Genomic DNA, 23,085 nt, shown 5'->3' with positions numbered 1-23,085 from the left:
GTATACTTGTCTTCTTCATACTCCCCCCCACCCACCATAGTGTTTTTGTTTTATAGTGAGATGGTAGCACAACAGGCCTGTGTTCTCAAACTTCTGTGTATGCTGTACTGATTACCTCCTGTGAACTACCAAACAGAATACCTTTCCTTAATTTATTTTAGATTATGTCCCATTTGTCTGTCCCCCCCCCCAAAAAAAATAGTAGTCCATGGGCCATGAGTGGTCCATCAGCTTTGTTTAAGTAGTCTCTGGCATGCCTATGGATTTGTAGTTGAAGACAGCAATGAGTATATCCATATTATTAAATATTTGTGCTAATTTTTAATGACATTTTAATTGCTTATTTTATTAAATAAGGCTGTGAGGCGTGAAGGCCGCTTCCTGCAAGGCCATTTCCACCTGGCCTAGGGGGCAGAGCCCAGACTCACCCAGCCCTACAAAAGAGGCTCCTCATGAGGCTGGAGGAACATCGCCTGGCTATTGTTTTGTTGATTTAATATGCTGTAAACCGCTTTGAGATTTTTATTAAAAATATAAAGCTGTATAGAAATAAAAAAAACAAAAAAATCTTTTATTTTATTGCATTACAGTTTGAATTCTATGGAATTACATTTGCTTCAACAGGCAGACAAATGATTAAGTGATCCACCAAGACCCTCAGCAATTTTCAAGTGGTGTGTGAGGGGAAAAGCTTGAGACCCACTGATCTAGGTGATGCTACATTAAGTTGATAACTTCCCCCACAATTAGCTTCTGTCATGGTCCATAGCATAGCTGAGAATGAGAAAGCAACAAGAATTAAGCTAGAAAAGGTACTCTGTGATACTTTCACCTTCATCCTACTCCTAGCTGTGAACTATTGTTTTAGTTGGGTAGAAGCTTTGTGTCTTTAGGCCTCACCTACTGTTTGCGTCTGTTGATTTGTTTGTTTGGTAGTGAATTCATCACTGCATTGGTCTGAGATGGTGTTCAGTAAATGAATATCCACCCTGTCTTTTAGAGTTAGAGTAGAGCTTAGAATCTGTCAAGATGGTTGTGAAAGGTAGCAAAAGGAGACCTGAATGTTGAGGCATAGCTGCCTAGTGTTAACTGATTGGCATAAGGAGAAAGTGCCAGTGTGGCCTAGATCATTTTGTGCAAAATAAAGCTGAAACCCAGGAATTATGAGTGCAGGAAGTTGCAAAGGGAAATACCAGTTTCGTGTGGTGTAAGGCTTTTGCATTAAGAAAGTATGCTGCACACTTGATTTGTTTCTGTTCTGCTTTGGTTTTTTGCCCTATTTCAGTTATTGTGTCTTTTTCAAAAGATAAAGCTACATGTCAAAATTTAAAATTAATAAAAGCTGAGAAGAAAAACCTGTTCTAACTTCAGGCTGGGTTTTGTTGCTCCTACTCATAGCTGAGAAGCTGGTGTTTATATATGATAGTATGAATCAAAAGGCATTCCATTAGCTGTGAGGGTACATTATACATGACATATTTTCCTACCTACGTGAATTTGGGGTTTGTGAAGGGGCCAGTATGCACACATTAATATTTGAAGATGCTCCACTTTACCAGTGTAGCTAAAATGTGTCATATGAAGCCGTCCTGACTTGCGACTTTTCAGGCTCAGGAGCACTGGGAACAATAACCAGTTTTGTAATAAAATAACCTGGATGTGATTAAAATGACTTTCCCACCATATACAACAGTGCAGATTTGACAAGGTTTAGCAAGAATAATAGAATAGAGTGTCCCTGCATTCCTATCCCTGAACTTCTCAACCTGTAAAGTGTTCAGTCTAGGGTTCCAAAGGGACTGAGCTTTAGAGCTTAGTTAATTGGCTGAAGGAGACTGCACCAACATATCATTGCTTTCTATTTAACTTTAGCGCTCTGAGCTGAAACAATGACTAAGGGGAAAGGGAGTTGGCCATTAGACCTTTGCTTCCAGGGATTGCTGTGTGGGAGCATAGCTTTTAATTTATCTTGTGTTTGTCAACACTTCCTAAAGGCCTCTCTGCTTGCATGACTTCAGCTGTCTCAGATTCACTGCTGTGAATACTATTCCAAGACTGCGTTTGTGGAGCCAAAGGGCCTGAAAGCAGTGATAGGGGCTGTGGTGTTGGAAGTAAAAGTGCGTGTGTTGTCCTTGCAGAGTGAAGAATTTTTGGAACCTAGCTGCATTGTGGGATACCAGCTCTGATAGAAATGGATTAAGAAGTTCAGATCACATTTATTCATGACTGAAGTACCATTCTAGGTTCCTCCTAAATTCAGTTGTTCTTATGACATTCTGCAGTAATCACACACATATCTGTCCAATTGGAAACGTCAGCCTTTGCAGCAAAATAGTGCTGGCATTATGTGAGACCTCATTGCAATTTCACAGAATTTGGCTTAATGGTTACATGCAACCAAGTTGAGTCAATGGAGTGACTGGTTTTTTCCTTCTCAGTTTCTCTTCATTCTACTGTTACTTTTCCACTTTGCCTCAGTTAGGCAAATTATCTCAGACCCTGACATTTTCTTAGTTTTATTGAGTCAAAGGGCAGGGAAGAGGGTTCCAACCTTAAACAGTAGTTTCCTGCTCTATTATTGAAGGCATCTGAGAACTTCATTGCTGCAATGCAGTGTTGGTTTGGGGAAAAGCTGACTTAAATATCATTATTATTTTCATTTAATTGTGCGAATTGCAACTTTAATGTACATGACACTTTATAGAGTGTCGTTGAAAAGGTCAGTTTGCTGAGGAGTTTGTAGTTGTAAGGTTCATTAGAGAGGAAGATGCCATGGATGAGGAGCATGGCAAAGGCACAGGTAGTGGGGGTCTTCGAGCTATTCTTGCTTCTCAGGTAGGACAGCTTGATTGTATGGTTGCTATGCAATCTTTGGGCACCAAGAATTTGCAGAATATAAATGTTGACATAATCTGGCTATCCTGTATGGAAGCTCAACTCATATATTTACAGTCTCATGTAGTCCCAACCACAGTGTTGCAAGGATATATGAATCAGCCTTTAGAGTTTGGGGCTGCATGTGAGAGCTATTCCCTACACACACTCAGCACAGTGAAGCTGATGAATACACATCTGTAGAGCATGTGTTAACCATCGTCATGAGCCTATAATCTGATGTACTTATTCCAGCCACAGAAGAAACATTACATTCTAAAGGATGTTTCCACTTCAGAGTGTTGTTAAAAAGGAGGTGCAAATGCTGCTGGGAATTGTTTTGGCTTACAATTTTGTCTTCAGGAGAGGTGGGGTACAATGCATTACCTTTTTAGCTTTGCTGTACATTTCTCTGAGTACAGATAGGTAGCCGTGTTGGTCTGCCATAGTCAAAATAAAAAAAATCCTTCCAGTAACACCTTTAAGACCAAGTAAGTTAGTTCTTGGTATGAGCTTTCGTGTGCAAGCACACTTCTTCAGATACACTGAAACAGAAGTTGCCAGATCCTTCTATATAGTGAGAAGGTGGGGAGGGGTATTACTCAGAAGGGTGGTGGGAATGGGAGATAGGCAGATAGCTGGGATGAGCCTGCTGACGACTCTTAACGACTGTAATGGGTCTTACAGGAAAAGGCAAGGGGTGAGAAGGTGAGAAATGGCTTAGTCATGTATAATGGGATAAGAATCCAATGTCTTTGTTCAAACCAGGTTTCTCCATGGTTTTAAGTTTGGTAATGAGTTGCAATTCAGCAGCTTCTCTTTCCAGTCTATTTCTGAAATTCCTAGAAGGATCTGGCAACTTCTGTTTCATTTTTTTTTTTTAAAGCAATTTATTAGGTTTTACAATAAAAATAAACATAATAAGCAATATAACATTGATCTTAACATATTTTCACATTTTCTTTGGACTTCCTCACATCTCCCGCTCCCACTTTCATCGTTGTAACATTTGGTCAGCAATTTATCATCTTATTTAAATTCTTATATCCCTTCTATATTTCATAATCTTATAATTCTCAGAAGGAGCTAAATTTCACAGTCTTACTTATTTTCTTAAAAACTTCTAAATTTAGTGGTGCTCAGTTATTTTGATCTAGCATCTTATTTAGCATTCACTCAAATTACAATACTTTTGTAAATAGTTCTTAAATTTCTTCCAGTCCTCCTCAATCCTCTCTTCTCCCAGGTAGATCTGGCAACTTCTGTTTCAGTGTATCTGAAGAAGTGTGCTTGCACACGAAAGCTCATACCAAGAACTAACTTAGTTGGTCTTAAAGGTGCTACTGGAAGGATTTTTTTTATTTCTCTGAGTAGTTATAGTCCAAAATGTTACTGTGGAACTTGCCTTGTTGCAACACAGCTGGGATTGGGGATTTCCATCAGCCTGTTATGCAAAGCTTTCAAAACATACTGGAAAGTTCATTGGTTTTTAAGCTTCAAAGTGAAACTAGCATCCTGGATGAAGTGCAAAGAGAATCAGAATTGTGTTGCCCACAAGCATGCATGTAATAGTAATTCAACTTTTAGGATAAAACTTGTGATGCCGCTGTCTTGACCAGCTGGATTAGACCAAAGATCGATCTAGTCCTTCATCCTCTTTCCCATAGTAGCCAACCAAATGAATTGGTTCCAATCCATTTTTACCCTGCCTTGCCAATAATAATAATAATAATAATAATAATAATAATAAATATTTATACCCCGCCCATCTGGCTGAGTTTCCCCAGCCGCTCTGGGCGGCTCCCAATCGAGTGTTGAAAACAATACAGCATTAAATATTAAAAGCTTCCCTAAACAGAGCTGCCTTCAGATGTCTTTTAAAAATAGGATAGCTGCTTATTTCCTTAACATCTGATGGGAGGGCATTCCACAGGGCGGGCGCCACTACTGAGAAGGCCCTCTGTCTGAATAATAATAATTTCAAGGAACACAAATTAGTTTACTTGATTCCTGTTATAAAAACAACCCTATGAGGTTGTCATTGTCCCAAGGTCACCCAGAGAGTTTCATGGCTGAGTGGGGATTTGAATTCAGGTCTCCCTGGTCTTCATCTGCCATTCTAACCACTGTACCACACTGGCTCTGGAAAGTACACAAACATGGTACTTTTCCTGGAAAGTACACAAACAGGGTATGAAGTCACCAGTCTTTCCCAATGCTCAGCATTATGGAATTCATAATACATGCACTTCATTCTTAGGTATAGACTTTTCTGTTAGATTCTTAGTCTGGTACACTTTATATTCTATCTCGTCCATCATCCTGCTTCCCACAGTGGCCAACCAGATGCCCCCAGGAAGCAACAAGTAGGACATGGAGGCAATAGCATTTTCTCATATTTGCTCTCTAGCCACTGGTTTACAGTAGCATCCTTGTCTGAACATAGAGTTGCCATATAGCCACCATGACCAATAACTGCTTAATATACCTGTCCTCCTTGAATCTGTTTAATCCGCTTTTATAGCCTTTTGAACCTTCAGCTACCATCACTTCTTGTAATAGCAAAATTCCATATGTTGTTCATTGTTTGTGGGGAGTTGCACAGGAATCTTCTTTTGAGTGGCTTGCAGGGTATGTAAGGGGACTTGGGGCCAATCACTGTAGAATTCTATCCCAGGGATAGCCAACATAATGCTCTCCAGATGTTGTTGGGCTTCAGCTTCCATCATTCCAGCCTGCATGGCCTGTGGTCAGAAATGGTGGGAGTTGTTTTCCATGAACACCATATTGGTTGCCCTTAGTCTATCTTGTTCAGTAATCATGTAAACTAGTTTGTCTTGTTGGTTGAGACTTAGGCAAGTAGTTCCTCACTCACCCTTGTCTACACAATTTGCCTCTTGCAGCCTGTGTTTTACACTTCATGATTAAGTACAAGCACCCTTCTATTTTATTTTGAAAATGTGCACCCTACCTTTCTTTTGCAAAACCCCCTCAAAGTGGTGAACATTATGTTTGAAATATAAATAGGACGGTAACAAAAACATGGTATTGCAGTAGCAGCAGCCAGCAAAATTTCTGCATTAGCAACAACACAAATAACAAAACTCAGTCAGCAGGTGCCACCATCATCAAAGGCCGTTTTTCACCTGGCAACACAGTAATGACAGTGTATGAGGCCAGGTGTGCCTTTTGGGTGGCATGGGGGTGAGGGCATTTCTAAGTGAAAGTGCTGTGACTTGTGTAGCTGCTCACTAGTGGGTCAGATATGGAGTAGGATATCTGATATGGCTCAAAGCATATAGAAGGAAACTAATGTCTGGGGACAATAAAGTACTGGATAGAAGTGAACAAATGTACTCTGTGCAAGACAGGACTAATATCTGGGGGAACAGTAGGTCTATGGATAGGTGTACAACCAGCCTTGAATGAAATCATACTCCCTCCTTGAAGATGCAGGTTCACAGCTTGGGGTGCTTCTTGACCTAGCGCTACTCTTGAATGCCCATGTGGTATCAGTGACTTTCTTTTACCTGTCACATTAGTTTGTTTTATTGTATTGCATGATGAAAAGTTTCAATAAAATATATGAAGGGGGCAGACATAAGGTCACATGCAATGAATCTTAAGTTTCCTAGCATATGGATTTACTGTATTTTTCCATGTATAAGACGCCCCAATGTATAAGACACTCCCCTATTTTGGGGGACTCCAAATTAAGAAAACACCTCTTAGCACTACCCGTGTTTAAGACGAGCCCCAATTTAAAAAAAAAAATTTGGTAAAAAAAACCTAGTCTCATACATGGAAAAATATGGTACTTGCCATGGCATCTTTTTGAAGTAAGCATTATTAAAGTTGCTTTGGCAAGTTTATAACTGTTTCTTAAAACTATGAGCAAAAAATGGAAAGCAGGATAACAAATCCAATTTTGATTTCAGAAGGGATCTTCTAGGGTTCTCTTCATGAGAGACAGAGAGCACCAGGAATTTTCACCCACTGAAATTTATTCTTAAATAGCAAACAATGCTGGAATTATAATTTTTGGCATGTATACACAAGCACAATTGACCCCTTGTTACTGCTGTTCTGAGATTCTCTGCATCAAGCTTTCTACATAAGTGTTTATTGTTTAAGAAATCCCAGTTTTAAGGGTTTAACTGGGACTCTGCCTTTCATCACGGAATGCGCACACATGCTTATGTACTTCAGTAAGCGCTCTGCATTCTCCATGTTCTAGAAGTAAGAGTTGTAGCAACTTACGTTCCCAGGACTACATGTACTATGAAGCTGATATTATTATTCCCTGTGATTGAAATGGGATTTCTGAGTGTATTTGAAGAGGTACTGGTACATTTTGGGGGGAAAGGTGATTGATTCAATTAACTCAAGGTTGTTCTTCAAGAACCTGCACTGTGGGAAAATACTTTTACAGCGTTGTTAGTTTCCAGTGTCAGGATGGGCCGGGGAGACAAAAACACCCATGAGTTTGGTAGTGGGAAAGATTAACTGTATTGTTACCACACTATTTTTCAGCAGGACTGAAGAAAGAAGTTGCCCATATTAACATCCTAAGGCTTTTCTTGATCAGAAAAAGGCAAATTTTGTGTGTGTGTGTGTGTGTGTGTGTGTGTTTGTTTGTTAAGACTGGAGTCTCACTGTGGAGTTTGCCAGTCAAGTTTCTGGCCCATTTGTTGCTGAGAGATTAGAAAGGTGGGTAGGAGCTGAGAACTGTGTACATGGATTAGGCAGGGCTTCAGTGCCCTACATAGTTCAGTACCCTTTTTCCTTGGCTAGTCAATTCCACAGTTTGCAACCAATCTTGTTCCTTTCTGCCCTAAATGAATTAAAAACTTAGAGGCAGAATAAACTACAAATATGAAAATATGTGCAGTACACTGATGTACATCACTACTCCAGTCAGAACCTTGAAGATAGTATCTTCCATCTCTCCTACGAATGGTTCACAGGCTAGAGAATGCTTTTTAAAAAGAATGTTCATAAACAGAAATCATAGTTTTTATTTTGGCTCTTGCAAATTTGTTCTGACACCCTAAAATTTCAACAATGAGAGAATTTATTTTAATAAGGGCACTTCTCTTTTTTACTTACAAATATTAATAGCATGTCCCCCTTTCTGAATGTCGCTTAATTCTTGACTGCCCACAAAAGCAGAGTTAGACTCTTGTTACATGAAAGTAGTTTAAGAATTCTTGTATGAAACTGAAGCTGATCATAATGCATAGGATTCCTGATTTATTAGTTTGGAACCCATTTGGCAAATACTTTGACTGAAATGTACTTTTTGTTGCTGGTGACTCTGAGCAAGTGGGGAGTAAATAGAACAGACCAGTGGAGGAAAACATATTTTTTAAAATCCCCATCCAGGGCCCATGCCAGAGAATAACCAAGAAAGAGGAAGGAGTAATGTGTATTCATTAGTCTTATGACTTCGAGTCACCTGCCACAATCTTATGAGTGATGCAGTCAGCATTGTTGTGTTGTGTCTCTCCCCCCAATCCCAGCAGATTGAATAAATTGTTGATACCATTACCCATGTTTACTTAAAAGCAAAATTAAAGTGCATTCCCTTTGGTCTGGTACATTCTTGAAGTAAAACAGAGTCCCAGACACATATACACAAGTTTTTGGTGATGTTTGTGCAGGTAAACAAATGGGCCCATGGCCTGTGCAAAACACATCCCAGAAACATCCTAGAGTTGAAGCTTTGGTGCTGGCACTCATATCTCCTCTCCTGAATGATAGACATTTTGCCTAGAACAAGTGACTTCCTACTCAGTTCTAGTGTGACTGCTACAAGAGCAGCATTGCAGAGAACTCTCACTGATTTAAAAAGCGAAAGTACTCAAGCACACGCCAAGCTTAATAAAATAATTTATATTTTAAGCTTCCAAATGCAAATTCAAGAACAATAACTGAGCTGGGTTGATGTGAATGTGAAGTTCCTGGCAAAGTCTTCTTTTGGAGATCTAACCACTTTTATATGTAGGTTTCTTACAAGTGCTCTGGCCCATCAAATTGTGTTTGCATATGCATCAGAAATGAGGGTAGCCATCATATGGAATGCAACTTTGACAAAAGACTCATTTTAAATAAACAGATATAAGGCCTTGGTAGGTCCTTGATAGCTATTTGAATCATTGGTCTGTAACCTCTTGTTCGTGCCATCCTTAAAACTTCTGAGTTTATAAGACATGCAATGGTACATGGTGCAGTAGGTCATTTAGCAGGTTATTTTGAAGCATTTCATTCTGAGGGAGAGGGATCTGTGGTACCAAGAGCTTCTGAAGTCTCAGAGGAAGAATATGTGTGTATGTGTGAGAGGTTTTCCATAAAAGGCTTCAAGCCTCAGTCATCTAGCTGCTTAAGATTATAGTAGATGCTTCTAACAGATTTGGATTTAGAAAATGTATACTCCCTTTATGGGGATTTTTAAAAAGCTGCCTCCCCACCCAGATGTAAAACCAGAAACAGGTTTGAGAGTTGCCATTGTTGTTTAATGGGATTCCACAGTGACAGTGAAGAGTGAAACACTCACTGAAGTGGGATGTTCATAGGAGATTGTTGCCATCTTTTCCTTCTGGTGGGAGAACTGACCATCCTTCTCCCCCCTCCTTCTTCCCCCATCCCTTCCTGCACACAGTGGGGACAAGATTACAAGCTGATGTAGACAGAACATATGCTTTAAGTACATTTTTTTCTGGTAGGAAGGGTGATCCTATAAATGGCTGGGAAGCTTTGCAGCAGGCTGGTCAGCTGCCAGAATATTCTAATAGTTTGAGCTCACAATGTTATGTGCCACAGGGAAAATCTCTGCCATTTTGGAAGAAGGAATTTCACTTTTTAAATCATAGGATGTATTTCCTCCCTATAAACACCAAATAAGTTTTCAGGAGAAGAAAAGAGCCAGTAAATATTTTTATTTTATTAAAACAACAACCCTAAGCAATGGAGAGGATGTAAATAGTGTTGCCCACTGTAGGCAATGGCACAGACAATATTCAGTGGTGCCTGCACCACTCATGTTCAGAATCACAGTGATTCCTATTGCTGCCAGGATGAGTACAGCCAAGCTGATTCCCACTCCCCATCCATTACATGTATATTGGATGTAGCACACTTGCTACCTAATCAGGTATTTCAGGACCATTCTACAAGGCTAAAATGTTGCAGGGGTACCCTTTAAATCAATAGTCTGGTCAATCCATTGGTGGTGGAAAGTCCTGCAGCTGCCATTTTGGCTTCTGGGAATGTGCAAATGTGTGTTTCTCTATGGACAAACAGGTTTGGTAAGGTCTGTTGAATATCCTCTGGCACTATAAATTTGCTTAGCAAAAACAGCCTTGCTGATTGCAAATATTAGATTCTTATGAAGATCTCTTATTTTCCCTTCTAGGATAAAGATAAAGTTTCTCTAACCAAGACTCCAAAATTGGACCGGAGTGATGGCGGCAAGGAGGTGAAAGAGAGAGCTACAAAACGGAAGCTGCCTTTCACTGTTGGAACAAATGGAGATCAAAAAGATTCGGATACAGGTAAGGGACTGTTTTACAGCTGATTTTTATAAGCCTTTCTGAGAGCCTCTTAGGCTAATGAGCAGGGTATAAGCACTTGAAATAACTTCGTATTTGCAAAATGTGGCCTCCTGTGTGGAATGGTGCAGGAGGAATGTCTTAAGCAGCCTTCCTCAATCTTGTGTCCTCCAGATGTTTTCACCTACAACTGTCATAACCTCCTGCCAGGATATTCATGCTAGCTGGGGCTGATGGGAACTCTAGTCCAAATATCTGGGAGGCATTAGGTTGGAGAATGCCGCTCTGAAGGAATGTCAGTCTTCTGGGTGCCTCCATTGTGACTGAGGTGGGGCCAACTGGGGAGAGGAGCTTCTTGGTGGTGACACCCTATTTCTGGAATTATTGCTGCAAGTGGCTTGTTTGGCTCCTATTTTGCTTTCTTTTGGCGCTAGGCAACTATTTCCTTAGTTTCCCAGACTTTAACTGTTAAAATGTGTTTATTTTGTTGCTTAGTTTTTATCTGATGTTCTGTGCTTATTGATTTTTAAAATTCAGTTATGTAGTTTTTATTGTATGAGTTATCCTGAGATTAAATTGAAGGACAGCATATAAATTTTACGAAGAAAATAATGTCAGCCTCACTGGATAGATAGAAGCTTTTGACTTCAAGGGTTCCAATTACTTTTTTAATTACGGTAACTTATTAAGAAAGCTGTTCTGAATGACATGCTAGCATGTGCTTTTGACATACTGCATAAGGCGTCTTTCTTTCTCCTCAACAAGCTGCATCTCTGTTCACTCTGTTCAACTTACATTGTTTGTGGCCTGGACAGACACACCGACTGTCCTAAATAGTATGCTTTAGGAAGTTTAATGTTTCATAGTAGTTGGATTTACTACACTTTTGAGCCTTTGCTATGCAAAATTCTGAATTCACAACATCAGTTTACACTTTCTTCTCTCTGTGCCATGTCTTACTGTTTAAAGTTTAAAGTTATGTTGGTATAAATTGTAAGGAGGGTCTTGTTGGAAAGAGGAACCTAAATTTATAGTTTACCAATGGACTCCCACTACTAAGAAGAAGCCATTTGCTTAACATTTGCACACCATATGCAAGTACCTACTCTGTGCCAGGGATATCAATATGGTGGTAATTGAACATTGGATACAATTGAAAAGGTGGTGATTGTTTGTTTTGTAGGCAGTGGCTGGCAGTTTACAGGAGGAGGGAGTGGTGCCAGTACTATGTGTTTTGATACATTTGTAGTTATCATACACTTGAACGTCTTTGCTTCTGGCATTGTTGAAATACACTAAGGTGTGCTTGTTCTTGCCAGAGGAATGGGGCAATTTACAGTGCTTTCTTCTTGTTTTGGTCTATGCTAGCTTTCTCCAGTCTGCTATCCTCCAGATGTTTTGGACTACAGCTCGCATAATCCTTCACCCCCTTAGCTGCACACATTCACTTTCTTGACCCATGGACGTATCTGGCAACTGGATCTGGGAAGCCACCTTCAGTTTTATGTACCCAACATCCTCCAGAGTAACTCATGCCAGTCACATTGTAATATTGTGGAAAATAATGCTAAGATCTTCCATCTTCTTGCACAATAATTTGAGTGCATGTTCTGCAGTCTTCCTCTAGGCTGAGCTTAGGGCAATGAGGTTGGCATTCAATACCCCTGCCAAAAGAATGAGGAAGAGCTGCATTTGCTGGTCAGTCCAAACATATTGGTTCAAATAGAGTTCCAGCAACCCCCCCCCAACTTAATACCATGTTAATGTCCATTTTCTTCTGCTTTTTGCTTGGTTTCTGGTATTGGGGCAAAGCAATATTTCTGATAGCTGCCAATTTATAACTTTCAGGGATTTTTTTTTTTTTTTGGGGGGGGGGAGGAATTAAGTTGCACTTCTCTATCTTCTCCCGCATCTCCCATCTCAATGAATTTGTGTTGTGTTACCAAAACAGTGCAGCAGTAAAGTACATCGGTCTCCTTTTGCTTCTTATGATGAGTGTGCTGCATAAATAGTGGGCAACACAGGAAGGCTGTTTTCAAATGTATTTTTACTGTTGCCTGCACTAAGAAGCCACAGTTGGCCCCATTATGCTGAGTGCAGTTATCAACATGGCTAGATGTGTCTCACAGATGACTAATCATTCCTATGATGCAGCCTTCCCCAAGCTGGTGCCTTCTGGAAGGTTTGGATGGGTGGGAGTTGTAGTCCAAAACATTTGGAGTGTACCAGCTTGGTGAAAGCTACCATAGTGCATCCTTGTTTGTGAAAATGCTGCCTCTGTGATTCAATGTCTCCAAGGACTTCTTTTTCCCCCAAGTGTAAAATTTGCTTCTAAATATATATAAAGTGGGAATTAGGAAGTCTCACTTGATGCTAGATTTTCTCTGTCCCTAAAAATCACAGTAGAAATTGGTGGAGCCCTTAGTATAGCAGCAGGTATACTGGGAATTAGAGGTGCCTTTAGCTGTAAGCCACTATGTTGGGCATGTCAGTCCTCAGAATGTAAGGTTGCCAACTTCAGGGTGACAAGTTTCCCAAATGTCATGGTTAGTAGGAGGAAGAGCACCAACCCCATCCTGCTTTTCCTATCAGTGCAGTGTAGGGGCCTTATGCCAATATTGTGTTAAACTGCTTGTGGGCCCCCTCATTTTTATGAGATTTTTGCTGTGTAAGCTTGCAGGGTTGTGTGTGTTAAGGCAAGTGAGCAGTGATCCACAATTTATGCCATGTCTAGGTAGCCAAGCCAAAAATTATGCTTGCCAGGACACTGTGCCCCTCCTCTGGTCTCTGACCTTATGAGGTCAGAGACAACACCTAGCTTCATGTCTGGACCTGAGAAGGGGGATAGCGATCATACCTGCAGTTGCATCAGGCTTCTACAGCCCAATGTAACTGCTGCAATGTTCACTACTCCCTGTTCCCTGCTCTAGCTCCAAATGTGGAACTATGGGAGGGAGGGAGAGCAGGAGATAGTTTTTGTTCCTGGCTGCCAGGGTCCTCTTAGTGTTGACACCCAAAATACTGAGCTGTCCTCTCCAACTTAGAACTGGAGTGGGGTCTTGGGTTTCCCCCATTGTTGCACTGTGCTTCTTTGTACAGTGCAACTGCAGGGAATATTTCAGACCTTTTGAAGCTGGACAGGAAGACTGGAGTTACCGTATTTGATCACAAACAGGGGCTGATGGAACACTCAATACAGCAAGCAGACTTGTGGACCCCTTAAGGATGCAGACAAAACTAGGTCTCATTTTTTTAAAAAAATTGCCCCCACGCACATTAGAGAAGGGAACGAATGCTACAACTTCTCCTTCACCCCCGCCCCACAACTTATACTAAGTCAGTAAAGCCCAAGTCCTTAGATTCCATAATTTCAAGAACAAATCATGACAAATCAAACTTGTGAAATAAATGGACACATGAGAGTGAAGTGCTTGTTTGCCATCTGAGTTGATTAAGCCATTGTCTCCATGGCTGCTAATCCTGGGATGACAATCCTCCTCCTCCTCCTTCTTGTTGTTGTTGATGATGATTATTTGATTGTTACACAAAAAATCTTTAATAAATACAGTGGTACCTCGTGTTACAGACGCTTCAGGTTACAGACTCCGCTAACCCAGAAATAGTACCTCAAGTTAAGAACTTTGCTTCGGGATGAGAACAGAAATCGCGCAGCTGCAGCGGGAGGCCCCATTAGCTAAAGTAGTGCTTCAGGTTAGGAACGGACCTCTAGAATGAATTAAGTTCTTAACCCGAGGTACCACTGTACTAATAAAAAACCCAAAGTGAATTCAGCACTTGATTTGTTTACAAAGAGAGAATTGGCATTGATGTCATTTGAAAAAGGAGGGAATACTTAAGGATTAGAAGAACTCTGGGTGGAGATTGCTCTTGAAGCAACTCTATATGGCTGTTGCTTCTGGTGTATGAATAATGCATGGTTGCACTTAAGGTCCAAAAGTAGTCTATGTGTTCTGTCCATAGTTTCCCTGATGTGACAGATTACACATGGTTCCTTCTTTCTTGTTTATCTTACTCCCGTGTCCACTCACGTGAAAACTACAGCAGCCTCCAGAGCTCTTTCCTCCACTCCTAGTGGTAAGATGCAGTTAGTAGGCATCTGTTCACTGGAAATGTTTTTTGAAGTCACTCCCACTCCTCAGCTTGAGCTGAAAACATGTAGGACACACAGGAAGGCTGATGTGTTGAGGAGAAATAAGCAGCTTTATTATTGAGCTGCGTTATTTACATCTCAGTGTGATGATTTAGAAGCACATTCTCAGAATGCTAAACAAAGGCTTTTCCCCCACTTAGTATGACATGTAGAAGATGGCCTGCACACAGTGTTCAAGCTCATGTTACACTATCATTTTTTATTACTTGTAGGACAAATATCATACTTCTTGAACCCATTCAAATAGTCAGGTTTATAGAATCATAGAGTTGGAAGGTACCTTGCAGGTCATGAAGCCCTGCTGGTGGGAAAAGCACACTGCAGGATCCCTGATGTCTGCTTAAAAATCTCTAAACTAAGGTGAGTCTGCTACAATTGAAGTCAGTTGAAGCTTCAGATCGTTGTGCTGCAAGCAAAGCACAAATGTTGGTGATGTTTTTGTTTTAAAAGGCAGACCAGTATTATACAGAATGGTAGAGGTGGCATATTTTTATTGGTTCACAGAATTCCTGAGATGGTTTCCTGCCTTGTTCTATATAAAAAAGTGTAATCTGTTTGGGATACCTGATACAACACTCTCTGTTTTGAGGAAACAGTCCATAGTCTACCTGATATTTCCCTCTTCTGATAGGTCTCACATTTTGTTCCTCTCATTCCCCCCCCCCCCATGCCACACCCAGCAGCCTCCAAAGTGTGCTAGAAACATTGGCCGTTCCCCATTTTGGGCAACTGTATTCTGTATATAATTATGTATGATGCAGCCAAGACAGAATGGAACAAGAAAGCAGAGGCCAAGAACATATTTTAGAAATCCTTTCTCACTAATGCGGCCCCAGGCAGCTCTTTGGTGCTGTGTTGAGACAAGGGCTTGGAGCTCTTCCAAATCTAAGCTCGGCACTCTTCAGATCACTAAATCTGGTGATGGGGTGTCTCAGCAGCAGGAGCCATAGTAGAAGGGCTTTGAAATGACCTGAGTGATGGTAAAGCTGCTGCAGTTGGTCAGCAGGGGAAGCTTCCAAAAATTCTGTCTTTGCTCTTGTTGGCTGTAATCTCCTGCCTGATTTTTTGTGAGCTGCTGGCTGAGTCATGGATCTGACTGAAGGTGCCAAACTCTCCCTCCTAGAGCTGTATGTCTTCTTCCTTTCTGTATATCTGTATTGTGTCATGTAGTCTGCTTGCTTCTACAGTTTCAACACATGCTATTTAGTGGTTGGCATGCTATTTCAGTTAGGCCACACTGAATGCTTTTAACGTATGCTCTGAATTCCCTTGAGTCTTCTGTTTCTGGTGGTTGGAAGATGCAGCTATGGCTTTCTGAAACTTGACTGGGTTGCAGGGCATAGAGTATGGATGGAGAACCAGTGGCTTCTAGGTGTTTTCAGACTCAACTCAAATTAGCCTCAGCCAGCATGGCCAGTGGTAAGGGATGATAGGAGTTGTGGTTCAGCAACATTTGGCAGTCCATAGGTTACTCACCCCTGGCATAGAGAGAGGCCTGTTTAATATTAAAGCCTTCAGGAAATTGGCCATTTTGAAACTGAGGAACAGAGCAGCTTCTCAAAGCCACACACAGACTACCATAGTCCTTTTTGCTCTTTCAAATGAGAATAATATGGCTGCTGCTGTTACAGAGGGAGGAGAGAAAGTGAGTGGTAGACTTTGTGAGAGGAAAGCCTTTTCTCTTTATGGAGGTCCAGATGGTGGTAGTGGGCAAATGTCAAGTAATTATGGGAGACTGTTTATTTCTCTCTATATTAAATATTTATATCAAATATTGATATGCCACCAAGCCCTCCTAAGGTAGCTTACATAAAACTCTTAAAATAAGCAGTTTCCTTTAAAACATAAAGAATTGTTTATTTTTTTCAAAAATCCAGTGATACAGCTAAAAACAGCAGCACTTTAAAATATTATGCATCCTGCTCGCAGCACTCATAATAAAAATACTGAAACAAGCCTTTGCAAATTCTTAGTTCCAGATTGCTCCAAGGTAAGCTATTGTGATCTGATGTCTAGGCTTTTAAGAATAAAAAAATAAAAATAAAAAATTGTCCGGTAGCACCTTAGAGATCAACTAAGTTTGTCTACCTGAATCTAGGCTTTTAGGGTTTAGTCTTGTATTGAGAATGCAAAATGGGTTGCAATATTTAACAATTAAATCCTTGCAACAATACCGTGAAAATTGTCATTCTGTTTTGTAGAGGTAAAATGACTTTTCTTAGCTACAAGGGTGCTCCATGGTTGAACTGTTGTTTAAAACTAAGGTCCAAGTTCAACATTCCTGCCATTGGCTGCTATTTAGTAATGTTATTTTGAGGGGGAAATGAACTTCAATGGCACTTCTCCCTACCACACTTTTATGGGGTAAAAGAAATCCACAATACTAGAGAAATAAATAAAAGATTCTACATTTCCTTTATCTGTCACCAAAACATCTTAGGGAACTCTTCCAAATATTAAATCATTCCAACATCTCTCCTAAGATGCAAGCGAACAGCATGTTATGGGCAGTCTTTGGGTCAGTCAAGCTTGGCTATCTTTGGAGTGGAATGCAGCAGTTGTTTACCAGCACAGTGCAAGATTTCACTGTTGGTTACTGTAGGAAGGGAGAATCCAATGCTCATTTGAAGCTGGGGGTGTGGGGAAATCTTCAGAAGGCAGAAGGCAATTTAAACCCAGTGTGTGGTAATCTGAAAACTGCTGCCCTTAGATCCATCTGTGGAAGATTGATCATTAACCTGCCTTTTTGCCTGTCATTCTAGCAGCTGCAGATTCTGCCCTGTCATTAAGCTGCTGTGTTTTAAGCTGCTTGGGTGGTTTTATGCGCGCGCACATGCGCGCGCGCGCGCACACACACACACGCACACACACACACACGCGCACACACACACCTTGTCTTGTTTTAACTTTAATCCTGTATTCTGCAGTTCCTTGTTAAGGTAGAGGAGGGAGTAGATGATGCCTGACTCATGATGTTTGTCAGAGGTGCATAGTCCTTGCAGTGTGATAGCAATGCCGATACTGTGAATGTAAGAGATTGTGTTGCTGGCCATGGTCATCTTCCTGACTGCTGTATCAGTGCATTCAAGTTGTGAGTCCAAGTCCGGAGTTCTCTTTAGCACCAGAGCAAGAGAGAGTACCATAAACAAGCACAGGTGAAAATAATGGAATTTCCCCAAAACAAATAATAAAAGGTCCCCAAAACCTCACACTGCCCAGCTTCTCATCTGTGCAGCTACTATGACTAAGACTTAGTTTAGGTGGAAATAGCCAACCTGTGTTTGGGCTGTGCCACTTCAGGCAGCAGGGGTGTGTGCACATGACAGTATGATCCTTCATACATACAATCAATCAATCAATCCAATCAATCAATCAATCAATCAATCAATGCATTCATGCACATAAGAAAACTATCAAGTCAAAGAGAATGACAGGCTTGAACATTCTTCCTGATATACCTGCAGTCTGAAGTGGTACAGCCCAGCCACAGATTTTTTTTAAACAACAACAAAAAAAACCCTCATGAGGACTAGACATAAGTTTTGGTTACCTCCCAGCATTGGACATGTTCATAAAAATTGGAATTTTGCATTGCACTTTACCCAGTACATACATGTGATTAGGGAATTTGTGGAGGACACTTAGCCTGGTAGATGAAGGGAACGCAGTGGATGTAGCCTACCTTGATTTCAGCAAGGCATTTGACAAGGTGCCCCATGATATTCTTGTAAAGAAGCTGGTAAAATGCGGTCTTGACTATGCTACCACTCAGTGGATTTGTAACTGGCTGACTGACCGAACCCAAAGGGTGCTCATCAATGGTTCCTCTTCATCCTGGAGAAGAGTGACTAGTGGGGTGCCACAGGGTTCTGTCTTGGGCCCGGTCTTATTCAACATCTTTATCAACGACTTGGATGATGGACTCAAGGGCATCCTGATCAAATTTGCAGATGACACCAAACTGGGAGGGGTGGCTAACACCCCAGAGGACAGGATCACACTTCAAAACGACCTTGACAGATTAGAGAACTGGGCCAAAACAAACAAGATGAATTTTAACAGGGAGAAATGTAAAGTATTGCACTTGGGCAAAAAAAATGAGAGGTACAAATACAAGATGGGGGACACCTGGCTAGAGAGCAGTACATGTGAAAAGGATCTAGGAGTCTTGGTTGACCACAAACTTGACATGAGCCAACAGTGTGACGCGGCAGCTAAAAAAGCTAATGCAATTCTGGGCTGCATCAATAGGAGTATAGCATCTAGATCAAGGGAAGTAATAGTGCCACTGTATTCTGCTCTGGTCAGACCTCACCTGGAGTACTGTATCCAGTTCTGGGCACCACAGTTCAAGAAGGACACTGACAAACTGGAACGTGTCCAGAGGAGGGCAACCAAAATGGTCAAAGGCCTGGAAACGATGCCTTATCAGGAACGGCTAAGGGAGCTGGGCATGTTTAGCCTGGAGAAGAGGAGGTTAAGGGGTGATATGATAGCCATGATCAAATATATAAAAGGATGTCACATAGAGGAGGGAGAAAGGTTGTTTTCTGCTGCTCCAGAGAAGCGGACATGGAGCAATGGATCCAAACTACAAGAAAGAAGATTCCACCTAAACATTAGGAAGAACTTCCTGACAGTAAGAGCTGTTCGACAGTGGAATTTGCTGCCAAGGAGTGTGGTGGAGTCTCCTTCTTTGGAGGTCTTTAAGCAGAGGCTTGACAACCATATGTCAGGAGTGCTCTGATGGTGTTTCCTGCTTGGCAGGGGGTTGGACTCGATGGCCCTTGTGGTCTCTTCCAACTCTATGATTATATGATTCTAGATTCTTGACTCCAAGTGATGAGAAAAATGTTTTCTGCTTCTTCAAATACAGGCTTTTCATGCTGCAATAGGATGTAAGTTTCCTCTGAAGTAAAGAACCATAAAACACACCGGTGGTCTCTGAAAGCGAGCCTTGTATTTTCACTTATCTGTCTTACTCCAGTCCACCTCTGTTCAGGCTCAGGAACAACTTTTCACATACACAATCACAGTAATCCTTAAAACAATCTGAATGACCAGTATTATCATTTTCATATTGCACATGGGAGACTGAAAGGAAGTGCTTTGTCTAAAGCTAAGGGTTCATGCCTGAACTGAGATTGGAACTGAGATGCACTGATGTGATCATGAGATACTGGGTTAGGAGACCTGACTGGAGGCTACAATGAAGCACTAGAACTTACTGCAATGTGTTGCAGACTTTCAGATAGACTTCTTCACATCATGAGAGCCAGAAAAAGTCTGTTGCTACTTTCATGAATACACATATGCACATCGTGTGTCAGATTCCAGGACTAGGAACCATATTTAAATTACTTTAGAGTCAGTATTGTTGTTTTTGTTGTTTGTTATTACTATTATTGCAAAAGTGACACAAAGTGACTTACAATGCAATAATAAAAACCTAAAAGCAATTACAGCAAACATACGTATTAAAAGCAAAAGATCCCCACATCCATGATACGACCAAAAAGACACGTCTTATAGAATCTGTCCACTAAAAGAGGCCACATGTATTTGAAATCTGTCAAATAAAGAGCAAGGTCCATATCAGATCATAGTCAGCTGTTGAATATTTCCCCTAATAAATTCCATGGAAAACTCTGAACAAAATCAACTTTGGCTACAGTGTTATATTTACGATATGCCATTTCTGGCATCAGCAGCTGCTCCTGTTGAAGTGATGTCACATCTTCATGGCCCTGCGAAGCACCTGATACACTAAGGAGAGGTGTTGCCTAACCCCCAGATTGTCTTCATTTAGCAAATAGGTGGCACTGAATCTTTCAGGCTTTGAAAGAACAGGGTTATATTGTGACCTACCTTGCTCTACACACCTGATCACCTTTGTGGCATGAAGAAAGGCAGGTCTAGTTGACTCCAGTGTCTTTACAAAACACTGCTGTGTTTCAGCATCCACTGTGTTAATCTTTAAACATGTTTGTGATGCTAATTAGTGGATTAGCAATGCGTGATGAGTCAGATGAACTGTCAGCTATTATTCCCCACCCCCCCATCTTGGAATATGAACATTGTTGGGTTGCTTAACCGGCTGCTGCTGATATAGGTTGAACTGGCTTCCATGGGAACAGGCTTGTTAGTCACAAGTTGCTTAATTGGCTGGAGAATCCGTGAGAATTGCTGGCGTATTGAGAAATGTCTTAGTGTATGAAACTGTTACTTGTTTGCATTTCTGTTGCTGGCTTTAATACCATCCGTGCAGCTGTGGACTCCAAAGGGCTGTTCTGCATTGGGTCTTTATTTGTGTAACTTTAGCCCTTTTGCTTAAGGGGAAAAGCCAAGAGACGGTCCTCACCTAGCAACCATAGAATTAAATGAATGGGGGGGTGTCCTTCCGAGCCGCACCCTATAATGGTAGTACATTGTACCTAGTCTAGCACACATCATTCTTAGAAACTGCAGCACTAGTTACTCAGCCATCTGTGAAATTTGGCATCAAGGATCTGGCTTGGGGGGGGGGAGGGGTGCTGTCCTGTCGTTTTGGCCCTGGCAACTTCCTTTCTGAAAGGAAGAAATTGAGAGCAAGCTTCAGGGACCGAGAAATATATCCATCAATACTAGCCTTTCCTTGTTTAACAAATGCTGTTATGAACAGTGTCAAATACTTCCCAGCCTGGTGGGTTGGTTTAGGGATAAGGAATAGAAATGGCTTCTTTTCATTTCCTGATGGGCTACAGTAAAAGTATGAAAAATATTTTAAATTCCTTGGCAACAAAATAATTTTTAGGAGACTGGGCAGGAATAGAAAGTATGTCAGAAATATTTTCATGCAACTTGTCCCTAAGGAGGGAGTGGAAACCTCAGACTCAGAGTCTAGAAATGGCCCTTCAGCCTTCTCCATGTGGCCCTGAAGATGCTCCCCAGTCCACACCCATTACTGGCCCTGCTCTGTGTTCTCCTTGATTGATTTTGGCTGACTGGAGTGTGTGCTTGAATTGTGATAAGGCCTTGCTTGCCCGGATGGAAAGGTGTGAGGGGTGTGTGGAAACCTCCGACTTCTCTGTGTCTGTATGTAGCCTGCTGCTCAAAGGCAAAAGTCATACCTGTTGCTCACTGTAGCCTCTGTCTGTGGTCATCACTGTGAAATGCTGTCCACAAGTGAATTCAGCTGTTAGACTGAAAAGGGTCCCTCACCACTGCCATACATTTGTGAGTACAAAACATGCCATTTGACCCACACTGTTTGTGGAACAAACCACAGCTTCTAAGTGACAGTTTCCACAATTGCAGAGAAGCATTTTCCAGCTGTTGTGATCACAGGGATAATTTTCAACTAACTCTATCTGCATTCAATCAAATGCTTCCCCAATAGCAACCAGGGCACATCTCATTTTGGATGTCTGAATCCTCCCTAAATTATTGTATTTGTGTGTCGGGGCTGCATTGATCACTCTGCTTTAGACAAGAGCTTGAAGAAGCCTCTAAATGGGACCATGGGGCTATCTAAGCTGTGAAGGGTGGTTGTTGTTTTTTAAATAATTTTTATTGACATTTTCAAAAAAAAATCCATTAATACAATAATACTTCAAGCATCATATAAATCATTTCTATCCCAATTTTCCCCCATCCCCCTGGACTTCAATCAACTCCCATTCTGGTTTATTTTCATATCACCCCAGTTCTTGCTATTTCCCTAGCCTATCCTAATTTGAACTTTATAATCTTTTAATAACAATTAATGCTGCTATTTGTAAGTGTTTACTCGAAACTTACTAATGAGTGCAATTCCTTATATTGTTTTTGTAAATAAGCCGCAAATGGTTCCCAGTCTTCCTTAAAGGATTTTTTGTCCTTATTTCTTAATCTGTCCGTTAATTTTGCCATTTCGGCGTATTCTGTAAGTTTTATTTCTCATTCTTTCTTTAGTTGGTACTTTATCACTTTTTCATCCTTGCGCCCATAATATCCTTGCTGCCGTAGTCACGTACATAAAAAGTCTGTGTTTCTTTCTTGCCAAATCTTTACCTAAAATTCCAAGCAAAAAATCTTATGGGGATTTTACGGAAGTTATCTTGAACATTTTTTTCATTTCATTATATATCATTTCCCAGTAACTTTTAGCTATATTACAATTGCACCATAAATGATAAAAAGTACCTTCCTTTTCTTTACACTACCAGCATTTGTTGGAACTTGATTTATACATTTTAGCCATTTTTCTTGGCGTAATATACCATCGATACATCATTTTGATGTAGTTTTCTTTTAGTAAAATACAGTCAGTAAATTTTAAATTTACTGTCCATAATTTCTCCCAATCCTCCAATTGTATGTTATGTCTGATATCCTGAGCCCATTTAATCATTGTAGATTTTACTTCCTCGTCTTTAGTCTCCCATTCAAATAATATATTATAAACCTTTTTTTAATAGTTTAAAATTTTCATCTACAATTTCCTTTTGAAATCTAGCTGTGAAGGGTTTT

The 23,085-nt window shown here is 40.8% G+C and overlaps 1 protein-coding gene across 3 annotated transcripts in view; it reads left to right on the top strand.

The window, feature by feature from the left end:
- The window catches only part of ANKRD11 (ankyrin repeat domain containing 11), a 199,015-nt gene that overhangs the window by 130,205 nt on the left and 45,725 nt on the right, over positions 1-23,085 (top strand). For all 3 annotated transcript variants that reach the window (XM_081017738.1, XM_081017737.1, XM_081017736.1), the window contains exon 4: positions 10,289-10,427. In XM_081017738.1, coding sequence (XP_080873864.1) covers positions 10,289-10,427 — 139 coding nt within the window. The remainder of the gene's footprint in view (positions 1-10,288; positions 10,428-23,085) is intronic.

The sequence above is a fragment of the Podarcis pityusensis genome (assembly GCF_964106645.2).
Source record: "Podarcis pityusensis genome assembly, chromosome: 8".
In the NCBI taxonomy this organism is placed as follows: Eukaryota; Metazoa; Chordata; class Lepidosauria; order Squamata; family Lacertidae; genus Podarcis; species Podarcis pityusensis.
This window is presented reverse-complemented; position numbering and strand designations above follow the sequence as displayed.